This window comes from Sebastes fasciatus, chromosome 9, assembly GCF_043250625.1.
Source record: "Sebastes fasciatus isolate fSebFas1 chromosome 9, fSebFas1.pri, whole genome shotgun sequence".
Taxonomy (NCBI): Eukaryota; Metazoa; Chordata; class Actinopteri; order Perciformes; family Sebastidae; genus Sebastes; species Sebastes fasciatus.
In genome coordinates this window covers 30,122,548-30,147,365 of record NC_133803.1, presented here as the reverse complement: position 1 = coordinate 30,147,365, position 24,818 = coordinate 30,122,548, and the positions used below count along the sequence as shown (strand labels likewise).

General features: G+C 42.4%; 1 protein-coding gene across 2 annotated transcripts in view; it reads left to right on the top strand.

Moving 5' to 3' along the window:
• Positions 1–24,818, top strand: part of LOC141774474 (sodium/calcium exchanger 1-like) — a 173,436-nt gene that overhangs the window by 127,503 nt on the left and 21,115 nt on the right. For both annotated transcript variants that reach the window (XM_074647167.1, XM_074647168.1), the window contains exons 6-7: positions 8,385–8,536; positions 11,232–11,331. In XM_074647167.1, coding sequence (XP_074503268.1) covers positions 8,385–8,536; positions 11,232–11,331 — 252 coding nt within the window. The remainder of the gene's footprint in view (positions 1–8,384; positions 8,537–11,231; positions 11,332–24,818) is intronic.

Genomic DNA, 24,818 nt, shown 5'->3' with positions numbered 1-24,818 from the left:
TTGCTTAATTTGCATTGCTTTATTTCTCTGTAAGCAACAGAGGTCGACAGGATTAATGTTCTGACTAAACAAGCAGCGGATTTGACATCTGCTATGCTGATATGAGGAGATACACATCGTACAGTTATAAAGATGGGGAGGGAAACAGTGTAGTTCAGTCACATCTCTTGTAGTTGTTTGACTTTACTGAGAGCCAGAGACATGTGACTGAGTAACAAGGCTTTTACTGTACCGGTAGCAGCTGAATGGACGGTCGAGGGTTCCTGCTGTTTATGAGATAACCTGCAGCTTAAAATGTACATTTCCATTATCCAGAGTGACTTTTAGAGACTTTAACAGAGCAGGTAGATAGTACAGAACCTTTTTGCAAAGTACTTTCACAGCTATTGAAAGCTTCATTTTTTTCAAACGAATGTGCCAAGTGTCTTGCCAATTGGCCTTTTAAGCTCCGCACACAGTACTCTGTATGATATGAGCCTGTTTCTGAGCCGATTTTTGAGCCGCACTACTCATTTTAGAGTTAGACTGAGTTTCAGCTTCATCAGACATTGTTTGCCGTGCAGTGTACAGAGGGAAGCGAGGACCTTTCATGACCCCATCAACTGCTCCCGACCGGCAATCAGACATTCGGATGAATTTCTGACATATCAGACATTTTGGTTGGCCGTCTCTGGCTTATGCACAGTTGAAGCAGAGCCAAAAGTTGATTCAGTGCATTTTGTCTCACTGTGCCTTTGCAAAGTAGCAAACAGAGCATCTGAAAGTGCCAACACAACCTACATCCGTGGACACGACGCTTCATGTGGACGGAAAATATGGAGGCCTGAAGCCTGTACTACTTGGGGCAGTGGTGGCCTGAAGGTTAGAGAAGCGAGCCCCTCCCTCATTACCACTGAGGTGCCCTTGAGCAAGGCCTTTAACCCCAACTGCTCCAGTGGAGCTGCTCAGTGGCCAGCAGATCAGACTGTGGTTGGCTTCCAAGTATGAATGTATAACTGTGTGAATGTGATCAGACCGTTCCTGAAAAAGAGAGCCTTTCTCTCAGTGAACCTCCTCCTGAATAAATAAAGGTAAAAAAAAAAAAAAAACGAAGCAAGTTCAAACATACCCAGGGTATCTTCTTGTTATCTGGCTTAACTGACGCTGGTTATCAACTTGGTAAATCAACCCAGGGGTTCCTCTATCTGGCTGTGAGCGCGTTCACATGAAAGGGGTGGTGTATGTAGCATCTGACCAATCACAAACATGGACAAGTCTACTGTCAGCAGAGCGGCACATTTTACAAAGGAAGAGCAAACTATAATTAGTTAAGTTAAAGAAGTTAAACACATAATCCAGACTAATGGTGATACGGTTGAATCTGCCAAATGCAGGAAGGACAGCTGGCAAAAGAAAAAATTGATGATGTGTTAATTGGGTAAATTAACAGATTTATTAATTTAACGAAACACTCAAAAGTCAGATATAGTCGTCTAGATGGGGCAGTGATATTATAAATAGCTTTCAGAAGAGAATGAATTAATAGAATACACTTGATCTTGGTCTCTATGGATAGGTAAGACCTCAGAGAATTCATCCCCAGTGTGAGTAACATTGTGACTGTTACTATGCCTGAGTAAATTGTGATGAACCAAAGGAAAACTTTACATTTTTATCCTCGCCTTCAAACATTTTCTCAATTAGACAGTGGATAACACCATTATCGCAATGATGCCATGCACAGAGATGCCACTGAATTCATTCAGCAACGTCTTGACTACAACTGTGCCACAGCAGATATAAATAACACAAAGCACATAGATTCTATGAAGGTTTTAGTGAGGATAGGACGAGGCGGACTCTCTTGGATACCCAAAATGTGCCAAATGTGTTTTCTACCTCTTGAAAGGGAATCTGGCTATAAAATACTGCTGATATCCACTACAGGAGGCTATGTGCAGCCTTTGGCCATGACATTCACCCTGTGCATCATCACATCCTGCCATTGTGCACAGTATAAAATCAATAAAAAACAACTAAATTGTATAACTTTGACTCTAAATGGAGTACCGGGACCGTCAAGGTAAAACCAATCTTTCCACCAAAATCTACTTCCCCACAAATAATTCAGCAGCTGCTACACGGTCTCATTTGTTCAGGAGAGAATGAAAAGGCTTGTGATTTACTTTTCCATTAACCTATTTCATCCTCCTCTATTTCTGGAACACTTTTCCGTCATGTCCTAGAACGCCTTTCAACAACCTCCAGAGAGCAGGTGTGAACTTTCCTCCGTCTTTGGTTTGCTTGTTGCCGGTGGATCCAGATATTTAATATTTATAGTTTTTAGATAAATATCCGGTCATCTAACAGTGTTGTTGAGGATATGAAGGGTGGAAGCTTCCACTTTAAAGAAATAAAAATGCCTCTCTGACTCCCTCTGAAGGTGTTTTGGGCGATCGCAATGGGAGATTTTTTTTCTGGAGGCGAAAGCTGGAGGCTTTAGAAGTTTCCAGATGACCCCTGTGATATTGCAGGTTTTTGAGGAGCCTCGGGGCAGCGGGAGGCAGAGGAGAGTTCACTGCAGCATGTGAACCTCCGTCAGTCATCGGGGTGGGAGAAAGTGCAGCGTGAGGAAGGAACAGTGCTGAGAGGGAAACCAGCTGAAAACACATGCGCCCTGCAGAGGGTGATGACCCCATGTCCTAACGCACACACACACACACACCAGACATGCACACATAATATATACGCTCGGAGACTAACATGCATGGCAACATGTGACCACGTACACACACACACATATGTTCCTGCCTGTGAATGCATGTAAGTACATTTTGTATGACAGCAATGTCCTCTCCTCTAATCCTCCTTTTCCTAATCCGTTCTCTGCCCTCTCTCTCTGTGTGTGTGTGTGTGTGTGTGTGTGTGTGTGTGTGTGTGTGTGTGAGCATGTGTGTGTTAAGTTATGCAACAATACATAACATAATTATTAACCTTGGCATTAACTTTCATGTGCACGAACAACATAAATTAATTGGAGACATGATCATCTGTTTATCATGCGTTCACCAAGGTCTCTCCATATTTAGTTAACTATATACATTACATATCCATAATGTTATGATGTATAAAAATAGTAAACATCATTATTAATACATTTTAATGAGCTGTTTGCTGTTTCACCAGTATCATTAAGCCTGCCATTAATCAGAGCAAATCACCAAACAATGTAGATGACTTTATTTGTGTTTTTTATTACAGTAATTTACATGAGCAGTGATTGATGATTGGAACTCAATGCCATTGTTGTTTTGTTTAAATTCCATCAGTTTAATTCATTATTATAGTTATTTAAGTGTAAATAAACAAGTAAATTATGGCACAGAATATTATATTATTAAGATTGTAGATTCATCAACTCAATCAGGGAGTGACAGTTGTTCTTCCTCCTCCTCATCATCATCCCCTTCTCTATCTCAGCTCTTTTTTTCTGCATCTCCTTTAAGCTTCTTCTTCCTCCTCCCACTCTCCTCCACCTCTTCATCTTTTCACTCCTCTGCCTTCTGCTCTTCTTCCTCAGTTCCGTAACCCCGCTGCTAGTCTGTCTTTCGGAGGTTGAGTTTTCAAGGTAGAGGGAAGATACTGATGTCATGTGAAACTAGAAAAAACAAATCCATTGGTACCAACCATGTCATGCTAGCTTGTCAGCAAGATCGCTGAATAACGCTTCAAAGTTATGCTGCGGAGTTACGCTACGGAGTTACGCTAAATTTTGGGGAGGAGAAACTAGCATGGCCATTTTCAAAGGGGTCCCTTGACCTCTGACCTCAAGATATGTGAATGAAAATAGGTTCTATGGGTACCCACGAGTCTCCCCTTTACTGCTGAGCTGCACCTCAAATTAATCTTCAGGTTCTCAGCTTTCAGATGATGTGCACCACTTCTATCTGGCACCTACTGTTGACTTTTGATCCACCCCTGAACATCTCCTGTCCCCCATCTTCTATTCCTCGTCTATCACCTCCTCATATTTCTTGTTCCTCTTTCACTCTCCCCACAGCCCTCCTCTCCTACCTCTTCTCATTCTCATTCCCCACGTCCTCTGCTCACACCTGTTACATCTCTCCTCTTCCTCTTCTTAGTCCTTATCTACCATCTCCCTTCTCATCTTTGTCCTCACCCCCTTTTCTTCCTCCTCTCCTCCCCTGTGGACAGACACTACTATAGTTAAAAAGTTCCTCTTGTCTTTCCTCCTCCTGCTCCTCTCCTGTGCTCTCATTCTGTCTCCTCCTGTGGGACTCTCCAAAAAGTGTGACAGCTCCGTCTTCTTCCTCCTCTCCTTGTCCCCCTGCTGTACTGTTTACTCCCGTCAAAGGCCGTGTCTTCTCCCGTCTTCTTTCTCCTTCCACCTGCTCGTCTCCTCCTTGACATGGTGCAGAAGTTGCTCCCTCCTGCTCCTCCTTTAGTCTTTATATGTTGACAGTTTGCAAAGACACCTCCCCTCCTCTCTTACTCTCCCTTCCTCGTCTGCCTCCTCTGATGGAGCCTGAATCCATCAAACATGACAGGGTGTAAAAATCCTCTCCTGTCCTCCCACCCTCTCTCTCTCTGTCGATTGTTTGTTCTGTCCTTCCTCTTTACCCTTTTTCCTGCACCTCTCCTTCAGTCCTTCAGTCCTTCATCCTCTTCCCTCCTCTCCCTCCTCTCCCTGTCGTCTCCCATCACTTCTAGGAACTCCATCAAAGCATGACGAGGTGTGAAAGCCCACGTACACACACACACACACACACACACACACACTTATGCTACCTCTTGTCGGCACATATTGACCCATGTTCCAGCCAGACAAATAGACAGACACACTTTCTAAGTGAAGAAAAGAACAAAAAAAAACCTCCGTATTTAATCAAAAATGTATCGGTACATTTCATTGTGTCTGTAAAAATGAAAAAGTTAAGAAAAATCACATCAAGGCATCAAACTTTATGGAAATTGATGGAGATTTTCATGTTTTTTTTATCATAAAACAGGTTTAAGTGCTGTATAAATACTGTAAAAGTGTTAAAACACTCAATCCACAGAGAAAAAGACACAGCCTGTATTCAGAAACTGTAACTTTGAAACAAACAGTCAGTATTTCTGTAATTTTGTGATGTCGCAAATCTACAATCTATAGACCATTTCACAGTTTTAACACTCTAAATGTGTCCCAGTTTATTTCTGGTTGCAGTGTATTGTTGCGTCCAAAATACCATGCTATTTAGTACGCTAAAACAGTATGTGAGATGTCTGAAACCTTAGTATGAAACCAATAGTATACAAATTACATACTATTTCCGGTGAAATGTTACAGTATGCAACGCTGGACACTACAGTAGCATAAATATCCCACAATGCAATGTGGCAGCAACGATAACGTTCATAACGGACATTGACGGACAGCTCTGTAACGTCAATAACGCTTCAATTTAACTGTAAGTATAAGGTTTTACTTTTCTAGACGTAATACACATTTTAAATTAATTCAGATTTTGATTCTCACAAACTATCATTCAAAACTTCAAAGTGATGATAATTTATATTTCTAAATCTAAACTTGTAATTCTTGTTTATACAAAGAATAGAAGTTGGTGTTTTTAAGTGCACGTATTATCTTAAATGAAGACAGGAGGAACATAAACAAGGGGGTCAGACTAATGATTTAGTGATTTGAAGTCAGGATCAGGATGAGGACCAGCATTTTAGGACGTCTAAGCGAAATACAAATTGAGGAGATATTTGAGCAGAGGTAGATTAAGTCCTGCTCATATCGTTTATGCTGCGTATTTAAAGATACATTACACAGTTATTAAGAGTACAAATAGAGGAAGATGCCCAATTTGAAAATGAATCTAATTACTGAATTCCCACAGACATTACAGCAATGTGTCTGTATATGTGCTCAGACTGTAAGGCACATTCAGTTAATTGAATTGAGCTGCAGCAGCAGAGACAAGGACAGGAGAGGGAGAAGATCAGAATGATAAATGGTACAGACGGCAGCTTTGGCAGGAAGCAGCATCTCAGCCTGCAACATTCAACCTCTGTCAGGTCCATTTACACACACACACACACACACACACTCACACACACACTCACACAGAGGGAATGAGTGAAGCTAACAAGGATACTGCCCGGTCATGTTCATCCCACATGAATCGAGATCATTAAATCACCATTACACATTGGTGTGTGTTTGTGCATGTGTGAAACAGGCATTTGAGTGAAAATGTTATCTTTGAAGTGATTTTCAGAGCAAACTATTAACAAAATAATTGAACACCTTTCCTAATTATAATGTGTGTGAACTATGGAACAAACAACAGGTACAATATGAAGGCCATTAAATAGCTTTTGATTGTTACTGGGATAGCCAAACATGAAATATGAATTTCTCTCTTTTAGCTACTGACAACGACATAACGTGATTTACAGAGCTGAGAAACTAACTTAATTTCAGTTCAGTAATCTGAACTTTACCAATGTCACCCCTACATTAGGTTTAGTTTGTGCCTGAAGGCTTCGGTTGCTGCTCTTCTTGGCTTCATGGACGAGCAGGAACTTCTGCTTGATATTTATGATCGAGTAAAAGTTTGACAAAACTGCTCCTGGCAGACATTTGCATGCATGTGTGCGGTTGCGAGTGAGCTATAAGTTCCACGGTGTAACCCAACTGAGGGGAACAAATGACCAATGAGCTGGTGCATTCCCACAATGCATTGCACTTTTAATGGGAGGCAATAGCATGGAGAACCATTCCCCCATGGAAAATTTGATCATGGCCTTTCTCCATCTCTCCCTCTCTGTCTGTTTGATCCCAGCAGTGAGTTCAGAGTCTACAGTGAATCTCAATTACTGACACACACCATAAAGAACAGAGGAAGAGAAGAAGAGAGAGGGGCGGGGGGGCGTGTGTGAGAGACAGAGATAATGAGACGATGGAGGAACTGGAAGTTTTCATTTAGTAATGCTATGAAAAGTACTGAACAGTGTAAACCTAATAATATCAATGGAAACCACTAACACGTCTAGATACTAATTTAACATAAAGGTGGCTGCTAGAGATGGGAATCGGTTCACAGATTATTTTTCTTTTTTCATACTGGTAGGAGGAGCTCCACGGTTAAAAGCTACTGGTAACAATGAGGATTTAGTCAGTTCCAACATGTTATCATCCCAACTCATCACATACTGACACTTTGTCAGACCTTTTCGGTCGGAGTAAACACATGCTTAATGTTGTGAATTAAACAAAAACATTTGTAAAGGATTAGGCGACAAAACCACTTAGTTAGGTTTAGGAAAAAACAACAAGGTTTGTACAGTGAAAATGTGACTGGACGTTTTGAACATGGGTATCAGGCCATTAAATAGATGTTATCAGCCACTATAAGCTCCATAGATGTGGGTCATTAGGGGCCTACTACGCCTACTTCTTTGTAAAAGTGAAAGTGAAACTTGAAAGCAACTATTCTAACATGTAAAACTGAATGAAACGTCACGTTTTGAACACAAACAAAAAAGCTTCTTTAGGTTTAGGCAATAAAACTACACTTAGGGAAAAACATTGTGTTTTGGGTTAAAATAACTACAAACAAAAAGACAACTACAGCGCCTGACTTCATCTTCTGCTCATATCATAATTGGTGGTCACTTGAGGTCGCTGTTGTGTTCTTTTATTCCATCTTTCAGTGATCTACCATGTTAATAGATGATAAAACCTACTAGTGGGTGTAGTAGGCCCCTATTGACCCACGTCTATGGTGCTTATAGTGACTGATAACGCCTATTTAATAGCTTGACAACAGTCGTATCAGCTGACACGGCACTTGAACGAACAGCTGATTGTAACGTGACAGACAGGACATTGTAACACACGGGACACAAACAGCGGTGTCCTGGATGAAAGCCCTGTGTTTGTTGGTCCTGTCCCAGTAGGGCTGCTGCGCTGTAAGTGTCCAAATTTATAATACAAATGTCTCAGGTGCCACTGAGTCGAAACTTTGTTGAAACCTGAAGAGATGACACATTGTTTTGAGTTGTTTTGTTGCTGGGCATAACATAGTTTTCTTCTATTTATAGTTTAAATTTCTACATTACTTCTACTCAACCACTTTCTCTGTCTGGAAATCTTGTTGTTTGCTGTCTGTCCAATCATTCCCCAACATCTACACCATTACCAACATGGCATGTTTTATATGTTTTATTGTTATTTTTCTCTTTGTATTAATCAATGTACTCAGGACTCCCTGGAAAGCAGTATTGATACTAAGTGGACGATCCTGGTGAAATGAAATAAAGTAAAGGTAAATGCATGCCGTCCTGTTCTAACACCATTGGGTTGTTTTGTCTCGTGGTGTTTTCAGAGGAACAGCTGAAGGAGGAGGAGGAGGAGGAAGAACTAGAGGCGCTGAAGGGAAAAGATGATGAGGAGCAGCGCATCGCTGATATGGGCCGTCCCATGCTGGGAGACCACGTCAAACTGGAGGTCATCATAGAGGAGTCATATGAGTTCAAGGTAAGGCAGGAGCACGTTTTAATGTGCAGTGTAATTCACTTTTGGAGAATTGACTGTAGCTCTCCAAAACACAAAAAAGACAACAACAAAAACCTGCCGTGTTAGGACAGTGATCTGGCTAAATGCCACCAAATCAGATGACCGCCCACACGACTCTGAAACGTGACCAATTCACTCTCATGGTACGTTCCAGTCAAAGTCAGAGGTCGGAATTTCCCACCATGTCAAACTGATGTTTCTTTGGCAAGAGTACCCGATGTTGAACTCTCAACAGTACAGCCTCCTTGCACATATAAATGAAAAATGTCACATGAGGTAACAGATGCCCCATTTTATTTTATGGACATCAATTTGATGAGTTTTCCTGCCTGAGATCCTAATAATCAGTCATCATAATCAGTTTCATTGCAGAGTAGTCACTACAATATTTACATCATATATTATTGATGTATCAAAAGACACAGACACACACATATGCACACAAAAACAACACAGCTCCCTCCCATATTACATTCACAAACCGTTCAAATACATACAGGAAATAATTATTGTGTGTGGGTCCCTTCCATCGCCCACGCAGTCTCTTAAGACAAGCGTGGATGTAATTACCATCCATGTGTGTGTGTGTGTGTGTGTGTGTGTGTGTGTCTGTGTGTGTCTCTGTGTGTGTGTACTAATGCAAGTTCTTTGCTGCCGCTCCACCTACACACTCAGACAGTTAATAACACCCAGTAATAGCTCGCCACTTGACAGGATGCTATACTCTGTCAGGTCATTTTCTATCCTATAGTCACCTGAAGTAGTGCTCATCGGCAGATAGTGGAGTACAACAGTGTTAGAGTGTCTGACATAACAGATTGAAGGAGAAAAAAGAAAAGCTGCGTTAATGGAGAGTTTACTTTGAAGTAGAAAGTTTGAAAGTTAATTTCATTCAAACAATAAAACCACTAAATAAGTGTAAAAAAAAAAAAAAAGTATCAATAACAAATTTAAAGTCAACAAATAGAAAACTGATGAGTTGTTATTGTGTTTAAGTGAGAGACATTCATTTTTCTTCATCATCGAAAGGCTTTAAAAAAATTTTGTTCAGAAAGAAAAGACTTAAAAATGTCAATAATATGTCTGAGATGTGTCAGCATCAGGTTGACTGCCATCCATTGCACTGAGCTGGGTCATCACTGGGGTATATAGCGCCACATGGTCTTAATGCTGTGTTCACACTACTAGCAACAAAAGCAACAAAACGGGCAGCGTGCCCAGCTACATTGTTGCCCAGTCGCCATTGGAGTGATGCTCAGGCGCTCGTTGACGTGGCAATGGGAACTGGCTAACGGCCAGGGTCTAAAATTAGCACCTGCCACCCACCAAATGCGGGTAAATTATTGGCAGTGGCGGATAAAATTGTCAGGCCATCCGCCACTTTGGCAGAGAGAGAAAAAAAAACGCTCAAAAGCATGGCGCTACTACTATTATGGCACCCTATTTAGTAACATTAGCGCTTAGCAGCCGGTTGGCAGCACAGTCCTGATTGGTTAAACAACGGAGCTACTAACATTAATGGAGTTGCCACTGTGTTACATTATGAGGCTTTCAAGGTCTGCTCAGTAAAAATGGCTATTGGGCGAAAATTACAACGTTATCATGATGTGTTTAAATGTAATCTCATAAAATTAAGCTTTCAAATAACTTGAATAAATCCAAGAAACGTCTTCACATCAATATTGATGCCAAGATTTTTTTTTTAATCAAATCAAATATTTAAATAATCATAATCATTTGAATTGTGTGCTTTTATGCAAATAACCGCTATAGATGACAATAACAAAGTACAGTTTTTTTAGATGGAACAGAACAGGGTCAAACCAAAACATATGATTGGTTGACGCTTCACAACATCACTGGAGCGCTGGAAAAAGACCAGCTCAACTTTATTTTAACTCTATTTTTCATCACACCCGTCACACAGCGATAAGTGTCGTACGTCAGTTTGTAGCTTCATGTCATCGGCTTTCATTGAAAATGACTTGTAGCCTGTTGCTGCGTTGCTCTGGTGTGAACGCAGCTTAAGAGTTTCACACGTGCACACAGACACATAACCATGTTTCACATCAGTCCAGCTGAGTCTGAAGTGATCTGAGGGAGGAAAGGACAACGAAAGCAAGGGAGGTAAAAATATGAAAAACGAAAACCTAGCCGAGTACGGTTAAATACACTTCACATAGACGTAGTTAAGCTGGTTGTGTGTGTGTGTGTGTGTGTGTGTGTGCATGTGTGTGTCCACAGCAGCAGCGAGGCTCTATTGACACCCCTAAGCTCCATTCAACGCAATTAGTATCCCAGTTTCCCTCTGAAGTGGAGAGAAGAGGAAGAAGCAACCCCCACTGCGCCGCTAATTAGTGTGTGATGTGTTTCTGTGTGTGTGTGTGTGTGTGTGTGTGTGTGTGCATGCATGAGTGTTTGTGTCTTATCTCAATACATCACAGTTTCTTCCTTTTGAAGAAAACAACAAAGAAATATAAAGACAAGGAATGAAGGAGACAAGGAAGGAAACAAAAGAAAGAGGGAGGAAGGACAGAGGGATTATGGAAAGAAGGTTGGAAAGAGAAAAAGAAAGGAAAAGGGGGGATGTGCAGAAGCAAAGAAATCTAAGACAATCTCCCATCTAACCATCATTATTCTTTCTGTCCTTTGGCAGAACACAGTGGACAAGCTGATAAAGAAGACCAACCTGGCTCTGCTGGTAGGAACCAACAGCTGGAGAGACCAGTTCATAGAAGCCATCACTGTGAGCGCAGGTAAGGCCAGTGGAGAGATGTGTGTGTGTGTGTGTGTGTGTGTGTGTGTGTGTGTGTGTGTGTGCGTGTGTGTGTGTGTGTGTGTGTGTGTGTGTGTGTGTGTGTGTGTGGTCTATCGGGCACAAGCCCAGGGGCCAAAGATGACAGGGGCCCCCCTGGTCTTCACCTTCAAAATATCACTCAGAGAGTCACGTACCAACCAGGAAGAGACTCATAACAAAGAAGAGAGAAAAGACACAAAGAAACATAAAACGACTACAAAGAGACGCAAAAAGATCCAAGAGCCAAAAAGTGACCAAAACAGCTGCAAAGAGATGCAAAATGACTACAGAGAGATGCAAAACAACCACATAGAGACACAAAACAACCACAGAGAGACACAAAACAACCACATAGAGACACAAAACCACCACAAAAAGACGCAAAATGACTACAGAGAGATGCAAAACAGCTGCAGAGACACAAAACAACCACATAGAGACACAAAACAACCACAAAGAAAACAAAACAACCACATAGAGACGCAAAACAACCACATAGAGACACAAAACAACCACAAAGAAAACAAAACAACCACATAGAGACGCAAAACAACCACATAGAGACGCAAAACGACCACAAAGAGACGCAAAACGACCACAAAGAGACACAAAACAACTACAGAGAGACACAAAACAATCGCAAAGGGACACAAAACAACCACAAAGAGATGCAAAATGACTACAGAGAGACGCAAAACAACCACATAGAGACACAGAGTGTCCAAAAGAGTCAACAAAGAAAGCGTCATGTTGTCTGTGTGCTCTTATGTAGGAGAGGTAGTGGGGCCTTTTGCGTGTCTGTCCCAGGGACCCGTTGTCTCATAATCCACCCCATGGTGTGGACTGACTGACTGTGTGCCCTCTGATTTTACCAGGGTCATCTGAGGTGGTTTGAAGAAGCGTGTGTGAGTGTGTGTGCGTGTGTGTGTGTGTGTGTGTGTGTGTGTGTGTGGCTTATCACTTCTCCTTAGTGTGAACAGCTGCAGTTTTATAGTCTGTTGCGCTCTATGTGGTCCTGTGAGTGCGTGCGTGTGTGTGCGTGCATGCGTGTACGTGCGTGCGTGCGTGCGTGCGTGCGTGTTCTAACGATCAATATAACCAAAACTATCAGAAATCTCATGTTGAATATGCGGTTTGCGACTTAAACGATGCCGATTGCATCAGATAATAGCAGACTGTGAGTGAAATTAAATGGGGTGATGTCACGGTCCCATGGAGTCAAGTGTGTGCATGTGTTTGTGTGTTTACTGGAAGGCGGCCTGGCCTGGTTTGATGGTTTTGGACGGACAAATACTGACCAGATGGGAGATTATGTTGTTGAGAGCAATTGTGGTAGCGATTGTATGTGTTTCAGCCTCCACAATGACAGAAGAACAAGGACGTGTGTGTGTGTGTGTGTCTATGTGGGATGGAGGGGAATATTTAACACTTCCATCTTGTCACTGTTGAGATCTGTTATAAGCGACGATGTTAACGTCCCATGAGGAGGGAGAAAGAGAGCATACATGTGAACAGGGAGAGATAAGGAAACGCAGTGTGAGAGAGAGAGAGAGAGCATATATTATGCAGAGATTGACGGAGACAGAGTGAGATTGCATGCAGCAAGAAAAAGCCACTGAGAAACATGCACAGTGGGACAATGAGATTGCATAAAGAGAGATGTAATGCATGGAATGAAAGAATACATGTATGAAGACAAGGGGAAGAAGTAAGCTAGTTAAAGAAGGAAAACTGTTGGTAGAAAACAGCATTATGTTTTTCTGTTTCACTGCAGAATCTTCACAGTTCAGTGGTTAGTAGTGGTGACTTGCCCTCTGGAGGCAGGATGACATTACTGCAGCTCATCACTGGGAAGAAGAGAGAGAGAGGAAACAGAGAAAGCAATTCTTTGAATAGCAGAACGTTTTCACGGCCGAGATGTTTCTGCTTTAACAGAACAGATGTTTCTCATTCCTCCAACACACGACCGCTTCCTCTCCTACTTACCAACCTTGAAACCTTTGTTAACTGCATTATGGTGACTTTAAAAAAATTAAATGACAAAATAATACAATAGCATTTTTATGTTAAACTTTTAGAAAGAAAAACAGAATAACTCACCCTCATAAACTCTGAGTGTGAATCTCTGGCATAAACTATTATTCATCAGTTTTTATTCATTCTTTGCTCCTGCTTGAGTTTTTCTTTCTGTCAGCTCTCTCCATTTCTCTCTCCATCTCTCACTCACTGAAGGTCCTTTCAGACACTCTGAACCTCGTTATTTCCAATGGCTTGCGTCACGCCACGACGCCTTTTTGCAAAGTCGAGCAAAGCCCGACTTTGAGCGCTGCACGCTGTGATGTGCGCTGAACCCAGCGGCGGCGAGCACAGCTCAAACATGAGCTCAAACTGCGCTGTGTCGTGAGCATAGACTGCTCTCTTCCACCAGGAAACAACAGTTGATGTAGCTCTGTCGACATCCAGTTGGAAACAGTAGGGATTATGTACAGTGCCAGAAATGGGTTAAGTGTGAATTAATAATAATAACAACTTGGATTTATATTGCTTCTTTCAAGAAACCCAAGGACCTTTAACATAGACATAATACACACAACAAATAGAGCATAACAGTAGCTAGAGGCCATAGGCCTTGTTGAAGCGGTGGGTTTTAAGGAGTTTTTTTAAGCTGTCCAGAGATGGTGCGTTGCGGAGCTCTGTGGGGAGAGAGTTCCAGAGGGTGGGGGATGTCACACTGAAAGCTCTGTCACCAAAGGTTTGCAGGTTTGTGTGGGGGATGTAGAGCTGACCCGTGCCTGAGGATCTCAGCTTCCGGGACTGTGTGTAAGGGTGGAGGAGGTCAGATAGGTACTGAGGAGCCAGGGCGTTGAGGGATTTGTAGGTGAGGAGGAGGATTTTGTAGGAGATGCGGGACCTGACCGGGGAACAAATGGAGGTGGATGAGAGTGGGGGTGATGTGCTGTCAGGGCTTGGTGCGGGTGAGAACCCTGGCAGTTCTGCACATACTGGAGTCTGTCCAGGGCTTTGCTGGGAACCCCGGACAGAACTCCATTGCAGTAGTCTAAACGGGAGGTGACGAAGGCATCGATGAGGGTTTCTGCCACGGAGTCAGAGAGTGATTGCCATAGTTGAGAGATGTTTCTTAGGTGGAAGAAAGCGGATTTGGTAATGGACTTGATGTGAGACTGGGATGAGAGAGTTGGGTCCAGGATGACACCCAGGTTGCAGACTTCTGGAGATGGGGAGAAAGAGCAGCCGTCGACGTCCAGATGTAGATCTCCAACCCTCCGGAGCAGGGCCTTGGGAGCCACAACCATGAGCTCGGTTTTGTTGCTGTTGAGTTTTAGAAGGTAGGAAGGAAATACGGGAGAATTGTGACCCCGGGAGGAAACCGGGAGAGGGCGATGAAAAACGGGGTCTCCCGGGAAAATCGTGAGGGTTGGCCAGTACGTGTCCTCTGTGGATTTTACCTGCGAAAGAGCTTGACACAAAGTGTTCAGAACAGCGAGTGATAAAGCTTTTGTAACCTTCGTGCACACCTTGGTTTGTCTTAACTTAAATATGCTTCACTTTCTCGCAGAGAGTTAGAGAGGAAGATTAATACCACACTCATATCTGTACGGTAATAAGGCTAGAACCAGCAGCTGTCTGCTTTGAACCCCAACAGAGTGGCGTTGATTCATGATTATTATCAGAAAAACTACTTCAGTACAGAACAATTTAAAGTTTCATGAGCTGCACATACAGATAGAATAACTATTAGAAAGCAAATCACTGTAAAAAGGGACCAAAATCTGTGTTTATTAAACGTTTGTTTGGTGTTAATTTCTTGTGAAAATACTGCAGATAATCTCTGTGAATGCAGAGTTGGAAAAAAAAAAAAATCACCCAATTTGCTGCCGCTGCTGTCTTTGAAACCGGGTTTCTATTAGAGCATTGTTTGTCTGTAGCCTGCTCAATCACTTTAGTGCCTTCAAATAACTTTATCCTGTGTGTGTGTGTGTGTGTGTGTGTGTGTGTGTGTGTGTGTGTGTGTGTGTGTGTGTGTGTGTGTGTGTGTGTGTGTGTGTGTGTATGTGTGTGTGTGGGGGTGGGGTTGTGTGTTTGTTTGTGCTTTAGTTAGCCAGCCTGTCAGCCAGCCTTTGTTGGCGAGCTGATGCCATTAATGAAAAGGCCTGTCTTCGCTCTCTTATCTTGGATTAGCTTGTCTAGGCTGACAGAGTGCTCAGTGTGTGTGTATGTGTGTGTGTGTGTGTGTGTGTGTGCGTGTGCGTGTGTGTGTGTTAAAGAGAGAGCTGTAAAAAGGCAGAGAGTGCAGTTTCCAGAACAGGACACACACACACACACATACAGTATATGGCTTCATTACATTGTAATTAGGGATGTTAATAAGTAACCGTTTAACCGTTAATCGACATTTCGAATTCTAACTGATTAATGCTATCAGTTAAACGGTTAAAAGAAATATTAAAAATTAAATAAAAAGCTAAGCAAAGCTCACTTAAAGGAGAATAATAGCTGGTCCACCTTAACAGTCCACCTTAAGTGAGTCTGAGCCGATGTTACAGATACAGGAAGTTGGCTCGGAGGAGTTGTTGATGGATTTAACCTGTTTGTGCATCAGCTTATCGTCACAGCTGGGCGGCTCGTTAGGCCCTAAAAATAGCACCGCTGCATGTGACGCACTGATCTTGTCGGTTAGCGGTTATTAATCGGTTAACGAGGGTCGGTTATCGGTTGTAATTGTAATCAAACAACAATTGAATATTCAAAGGTTTTACCGTGACTCTTACCATTTATACGCCTACAAACTGTAACGGGTCAACTGTAGCACACATACACACAGGCACAGATGCATGAAGCCAAATCCAATTCAAAACCAGCTCAAACTGGAGAATGATTGGTTTTCTCAGGGCCTTTAAACCTGAAGCTGAATGAATTGTAGGAGTTCAAAGTGTTTGAGATGAAGAGCTGATTGGGTAGACGGACATCCAGCTGTGAGACGTCTCTCCGCTCTCTTTGTTTACTGAGAACGGGAACGAGAGCACGGAAGGAGTCGAGAGAGAGAGAGAACACAATAAGACTTAGGAAAGATCAGGTGCATGCTGAGAGAGAGAGAAGAGGAAAACAAGCTCTGGTATACTATGAAAATTAGCATATGGTACACAGTATGTCAACACGTTCTCATCCCACCTTATCACATACCGTCGCTTTGACAAACCCCTCGGCGTCGCTTTTCATTCGCCGTCAACACGTGCTCAATGTTGTGCAGTGTTGCCAGATCTCGAGAGAGAAACAAGCAACCAGGTCTATAGAAAAAAGCCCAAAAGAAGCAACTCTCCCGACAAAAAAAGCCCAAAACAAACGACCTTACCTATCTACCACAATTTTGCATCCATTTTTAGCTTGTAACTTTACACTTTTCTTGTTCTTTCTAGTCTAACCAGATCAGCATGATGTGCTCGTCTATCCCACTTACAAACACGGCAAACTGCCTTCGAATCGTCCCCTACTTGAGGGCCAATCCAGTCTTTAAGTCCACTTTCTTTTTTCCACTTAGTACCTGGCATTGTTAGCTAAACTCCATCAACACCGCAAAGTTTTGTGTGTGTCTTTATGGGGTAATGGGAAGGGGCGAAGGGGTCAGGGTTGTGTACGGTTCCTGCAACAGGGACAAACTAGACCGGTATAGAGGAGAGAGACAGGAGCCCAAAGAAGCAACTACACTTTAGAAACAAGCCCAAAAAAACGCAACCCACGACTACCAGGGTGCTTTGCGCGGCGGTATCGAACGCTGACGGCCGTGACAAAGTGTTGGTGCTTGACGTCCTGTTAATGAGAACAGGCTGAGTGTGCAGTATGAAGATGCAGTACGTAACTGGGACTCAACAACAAAAACAACTTGTAGAGATGGAAGTTTGCTTAGAGGCACGGTCTGCTGGGATCAATCTGAAATCAATTACATCATTACCACTAGTTTCCATTGTCTGGGTTTTACTACATTGCATCAAGACTCATTCACACCCAAGTGTGTTTTAACTGTTTATTTGAACCTTGGAGCGTTTCCTCTTTTAGCTCAGTTTAATTTGAAGTTAGAACAAAGCCAACTTGTGTAGCACCAAATAAACTCGTTGCAACGCTTGAGAACACGAGGCTCATTTTTTCCAAGATAAATGCTTTTTTTAATTAAACACAGTTAAAACAAGCTACATTACCAACACGATCTCTTGAGAAGGCGTATAAATAGCACCACATTACAAGGACATTATGTGTGTCGTGAGAATGCATTTGAGTTTTTTCACGTGTCATTTGTCTGTTTTGCGTGTCATAATTAAACCACGCAACAAAACTTCAGGAACGGCCGCAGTTATGTTTATGCAACAAAACCACTTAGTTAGGTTTAGGAAAACATCATGGTTGGGCTTAAAATAAGTACGTAAACCAAGTAAAATACATACGCAAACAACATAACAGAATTACATAAATCACGAATTACACAAGTCCTGTGTTTGTGTGACCAACATAAGCAGTCTTTCTCACTTTTTATTCTACGTCACTAGCTCTGAGCGTAGCATATTTACTTTGCAGTCAATACAGACTACATGATGTACAAATGCCATGCCAAAAGCAAGAACGGCGTTCTTATTGCACATGAAATTACTTGCAGATTACCGTGTCATCCATACGCCATTTAGTGCTGAGTATACAGATGCATGATACTGTGTGATGCTCATGTTGATGATGTTTCTTGATGTCTCTTTACTGGTACGTACACCAAAGAAGGACCGAGATGACGGTCCAATTGTGTTTAGCTTAAATAGGGAGGGATTGTGGTCAGATTGCAGACTAAGCCTTGCTCAGAGCACAGTAAGTACAATAAATGTGACTGCACCACGGCTTATGTCATCTAATCTATGCTGATTAAACTGTAATCAGCAGAGATAAAGGTGCATTAAATGGCTTTGGGTGGGTTTATCCATCACTACAGTCCCAACCCTGTCACATTCTTTTTCACTTCCTTTCATCATTCTCACTTTGCTCCATTTACTGCGCTCTCCCACCATCCCCCAATTAATTATCAAACACAGGAGGAAGGTCAAAGGTGAGTTATTTCTCCTGTGGAATACAAATGTGTTGAGGCTTTGATGGAGGCAGGAGGTGGAAGGTAGGGGGGGGGGGGGGGGGGGGGGCTTGGCTGTGGCATAAGGCCAGGCCGGGGTCAACTCCTCTGGGCTTGGACCTGGATGTTTGCATGGATGGATGAATGGATGGATGGATAAAATACCGGAGGATCGACTTGGATCAAATGGAAAAAGAGCAGGAAGGAAGATAACGTAACAGGAATGGAGGAGCAAAAGCAAGAAAAAAAGAGTATGGAAAGTGACTTGACACTTTAGCTAAAATGGCTCCAACAGCTCGCATTACTGCCCAGTAGGTGGGTAAAGAAAAGAGAGGATTGAGGAAACGAAGGAGGAAAATAACATGATGGACGGTTAATCTCTTAACAAAACAAAACAAAAAGCAACTAATAATCTCCGACATCTGTCAGAGGAGATCTCGTTCCGTCGTTGTGGACACACCATGTGGACTTGACACACACTTTTTACAAACTGAGCACGCACACACTTACACAATAAGCCCAAATGGAGACACGCTGTAACTTGACGGCTCATCCCTTCAAACACACACTGCTGGTTCAAGGGTTTGAACAAGTCCAGAGCGGCTGTCACTGATACGGTGGTGGATTTAAAACACACTGATAAGCTAGCTTTATCTAATCTCATCTCTCTCTCTCTCTTTCTCTGTGGCTTTCCTTCTATATCTCCGTCCCTCTATCATCCTGCCTAACTCTCTCTTATCTCCTCTCAAACGTATTAGATTCAAATACAGATTAAAATCACTTTAAAGGAGCCTTAAATATTCCTTTTTCTTGACCAAAGACCATTTCCCATTTTCACTCTCATCCTCACGCTTCGTCTGAAGCGTCAGATTAAGATCTCGATGTGTAGATGAAGCCCTCTGGAAATCATTTTGGCCTCATATATGGCAAATATAAAATCTGTTGTTGCTTTATCAGTTCATCAGTTCAATTAGGGGAAGATTGCAGATTTGGAACAGCTTTTCTGCGAAAATGGCAGCCATGAAAAGGCATTTAAAATCTGCCAAGACTTAACCTTCAAGTTCAGCACATCATAACAACAATGCCACACTTAAACCGCACATATGCGCACACGCATGCACACAGCAGAGACCATGACATTCATCTCAAAGAAAGAAAACTGCATTTAACCGGCCGTTAAAGCACTCTGAAATGTCGCTGCGCCGGTGTTGTGTGTGTGTACACTGACCTGTTTTCCCTTCTTTTTGTGTTTGTTGCGTGGCTAATGGAGAATTTCCCTCAGATAAGCTAACACAGGGAGACGGGGAGAGATTATGTGTGTGCTCGTCAATGAGCTGTTGTGCACATATACGTGACAAGCCTGCCAAGTTGCCATTTGGTGAGCAGCTTGGTAGATTTAGTCCTTAATGCATCTGTTGACATTTACATGTTATTCTTCAAGAGCATGACATTTCTGTTTTTACTGTTTCCTTCTTAAAGGGACACTTAGTGAAAAACTTACTTTTCAGTGCTTGTGCTCATCCATTTGGGTATCTGGAGTAACTACCAGCCAACAAACTATGAAAAAAGACAACCCAGTCAGTTTTTTGTGAGCTGCCTGGATTAGAAAACATGTGATTCAACAAGCCAATCAGATTTGGCTCCCCTTCCTATGTCACGGTGCGTTCAAATGAAACTCGTGATCACAACTTGGGAAGTCGTGTACACGATATGCTCGGTGTTCAAGTGGTTAAGTCGTGAGAACGCCGCCGCTACGCAACGGCAATATTAACGTCCGTCTTCTTTCCCTTTCGGTAGAAGTAGGGTGAGCGTGTACAGGTGTAATTAATTTGGTATAATGCCCCTGACCAATAAATGGTTACGAAATAAAACATGAACCCTCTGAGATCCACAATAGAGGTGTTTTTGTCTGTTTTAGGGCGGTACAGGGGGTCTTTAGGGGAGATAGCGGGTCAACAGTAGATGTCACATAGAAGTGGTGTACATCATCTGAAAGCTGAGAAACCTGAAGATTAATTTGAGATGCAGCTCAGCACTGAGTGTGAAGTTGTTCTAGTCATGAATCAGAAATAAACATGAATGAATGAATGAATTCAAATGAATTGTGAAAGTGTATAAGGGCGTAGAACATTATGATTGAAATGTATGATGGTCATTCCCATGCTCATTTATGTCCCATAAATTGTTGCAGCAATTTTTGGGTTGATACCATTTGTTACACAGATTTGGTGCTAAATCTAACAATTTTTTTACCTCTCAAGAATTGATAAAAATTATCAATAATCCCTCCAAAATACCACAATAAGACACCAAGACTTTGAGGAACACCATAGAAAAAGCAATGCTGGGATTTGGTTTAAAAAACTTTTGAACTTCTGCAAGAATTTAATTTTTTCGGCGATTGGATGGCGAGCACTTCTGTTGTGTAAACTGCTCAGAAACCCCTTTATTGTCAATCTACCATCCATCCTCTGAATGCTCTAGGTCTCTAGTTTGTGGCTGTAAAGTTTCATGAGGCTGTGATTATCCTAGAGGTCACCACAGGTCATTTTATACAGTGAGGTCCATTTCAATGGACTCACTACAATGAAATGGCTACTATGGAGACTAACATCATCACACATGAATACAGTTGGGCTCATTGGATCCACAAGAGTCTCAGCTATACAGTGATACACAATTTATGTAACTCAGCGACTGTTTAGGGACCCCAATATGTAGAAATATTCAAACATCATTTCAGAATAGGCGAAAATAACACATTTATACTGCATGAAAAAAGGGTCTCAGAGGGTTAACCCTAAACATGGTCTTGTTTAAAGAACATATTCCCGTTTGACTAAGAGCACAGTCAGCCACCAACAAAGGGACAAGATGGAGAAAAAAAAATCAATGAAAAGGAAATCACGGGGGAGAGAGGGATTGTTAGGACGGAGAGAGAGAGAGGGAGAAAAGTGAACGAAAGAGAGATTTATGTGTAACCCCTCCACACTCCACTGCCCTCTAATTACTGAGTCCACACCACGTTGTTCATCACCTGCTCCTCTGTGTGTGTTACTGTACGTATGTCTGGGTGTGTGTGTCCACACCCGAGGGTATGTAGGTAATAGGAATTCAAGGAAAAATATAGAGGAAGAAGAAAATACAGAAAAAAGGGCCTTGTAGCAAAGAAGAGTTGTAGCTGACATTAGTTGAAATATGCTGACTGATCGCATGTTTACTGTGCCGATAAGTATCAGATTTCTTTAAAGGATAAGCGTGAAATTATGCTTCAATTTACTTATTGCAAATTGAACTTCTGCCAAAGCTTCATTTCACTTCAGTGATGAGCTTCTGTGTCTTTGATGGAGAACAACAGAGAGACAGTTCGCCTCGCTGCACTGCAGCTCACGTCACCACCTGTCTGTTATCGCTGTGCATTAATTAACTGCATCCTTCAGACGGTGAATGACAATGAAGGGTTGACTCAGTGACTGATTATTTAATTGATTTGTTGACAGAAGACAGGCTGACTGGCTCTCACTGATAGACTGTGTGTGTGTGTGTGTGTGTGAGAGACAACTGTTCATATGAAACGTCTGGCAAAGAGAGATTAAAAAAAGAAAGTGAAGAAGTACTTTATTAATCTCTCCTTCACTCTTATTTTATTACACACACACACACATAGGAAATACACACACATGCAGTAGTTGTGGCGTTATTCGAGTATTAAGTATTAATAGCGGTAGAGTCCGCTCAGGGATGGAGGGATGGAGGGATGGAGGGATGGACGGGTCAAACAAGCAGAAGACTTTCAACCAGGACACCGGTGTTCATGTCTGGTTTGAAACAAAAAGTCACGTTGACTTATTTTGTCGCGACAGTCTTTAGTCACGTGACTCGTCGGTATCGTCAGCCTCGTGAGTCACTATCAGTGAAGTTAACGTCAATCACGACGCGTTTCCTAACCCTAACTAAGTGGTTGTGTTGCATAAACCTAGCTTCCTGTGAAAATGGAAGTTTATTTTGAAAGGACACTATGCATGTTACAAGCGTATATTGACAGGGCGTCCCCGGTCCGTCCAAAAGTAACTCACGAGGGGTACCCCGTGTGTCGGTCTCCGATGCCGGGTGGGGATATGACTAAGCGGCTGTACTTGACGAGTTGGGAGTGAGAATGTGTTGAAAATTCCAATGCATTTTCAAAGATGTTATAAAAGTTTCAGTCCTTTGCTGGACAAAATGACGCTGTTCTGGACTGGCTTGTCAGCATTTCAAAGGTTTGAAATGAGCATTTGAATATCAATTACTCACAACGTGTTACGTTGAATTCTTGAAGAGAACGTTGTGTTTCTTATCAGGGCTGCCAAAGTTAACTAACGCAAAATCATTTTAATGCCACTCATTTCTTTAACGCATTGACGCAATCGATCTCTCGGAGGTTGTAGCAGGCTCAGCTTTAAAGCTAGAGTGAAGATACTGGTATCATAACTAGAAAAAACCTAAGGAATCCATTGGTACCCACCATGTCATAATAGTTTGGAAGGCGGTTAAGTAGCGCTCCAAACTTGCGCTAAATTTTGGCGAGGAAAAACTGTCATGGCCATTTCAAATGGGTTCTCTGGGTACCCACGAGTCTCCCCTTTACAGACATGCCCACTTTATGATAATCACATGCAGTTTGGGGCAAGTCATAGTCAAGTCAGCACACTGACACACTGACAGCTGTTGTTGCCTGTTGGGCTGCAGTTTGCCATGTTATGATTTGAGCATATTTCTTATGCTAAATGCAGTACCTGTGAGGGTTTCTGGACAATATTTGTCATTGTTTTGTGTTGTTAATTAATTTCCAATAATAAATATATACATACATTTGCATAAAGCAGCATATTTGCCCACTCCCATGTTGATAAGAGTATTAAATACTTGACAAATCTCCCTTTAAGGTACATTTTGAGCAGATAAAAGATGTGCGATTAATTTGCGTTTAATTGCAATTAAATATTTGAATCCATTGACAGCCCTAGTTTCTCACAATGTTCTGTTCAAGAATGGAAGTATTCCTTTAATCATAAAGTTATATTAATGAGTTTATACCATGCAGTGTGTCCGAGACAGACAGGATGACAGAACCGGTGGAGCATGAATAAAAACACGTCAGCAGGAGTTCTGACAGACAGCCGGACATACAAACACTCACACAGATGTAGAGAAACCGGTGAAAATTTAGATTCACCGTACAGTGGAGGGAACATTTCTTCATACTGATGGATAGGACGGAAGAGGCTTTGAAGATTATGGACATGTCTTCATGAATGCGGGGAGGTTTGTTCAAAGATCTGCCGGGTTCTCAAAATGTGACTTCTTGTTATTTTTGACAACTGTAGCGGCTCGTTTCTGCGACTGCAATGTAATCATCGGTGTCAAAACAACGCTAACGAGAAGCTGCGTCTGAAGATGCATGGGATGAATGACAGGCTGTCTTGTGTGTGATTTTTCCCACAGTGCACTGGGTGTGTGATGTTCTTGCCTCCATTTGCGTCTGTGCGTGTATCGCCTACGTCTGTGCGTCTTTCTTGACTTTGTACACGCCAAGCGTTCCTCTGTGCTTGTATGGATACTGTCCTGCTTTCAAGAGTGTGTGTGTGTTTTCTGTTCATCTCAGTGTGTGTGTGTGTGTGTGTGTGTGTGTGTGTGTGTGTGTGTGTTTTTGCACAACCCCGGTGGCTAGCCGTATGAAGCCTGATATGTTTTTTATCCAGTCTCTCTGTAATGAAAAGTGATTGAAGGGTCATTTTTGGAGCGACTGAAGTTTTCTGCACAGGAGCTCATTTGTCCACATCAGTTTCAAAGTGTGTGTGTGTCCATGTATGTGACTCTGGATATGTGTGAATGCTTCTCACAAGTCCCCTGAGCTCATACACCATATCACTCGAAGCACACAGCTCCACACACTCGTGTGCACGGGCCTCGCTCGGCTCGCAGCGTGTCGAGATGAGCTGCAGTCCACATCTGCGCTGACCTATGAAAACGCAGCTTGTGGGCACGCTCAGTGAGCAACAAGAGATAACACACATCCGACACCTCTGCAGGCCGACAGAGAGAGAGAGAATTGATATGTGTGTGTGTGCCAGATTAGATATTTCTTGATGTCAAGTAGCATGCTAGGCTAGTTCCTCTCAATAGAAAAGCCTGAGTGAGCAGCTGCCAGATTAGCACGCTAACCGATGCATATGCAACTCATATAGATATTTATAATGTTGTTGTATTCATTGTTGCATGGGACATTATGTTTTCCCTCCAAATGAGGAGCAGAGATGAGTGATGTCACACACAGAGAACGGAGTGAG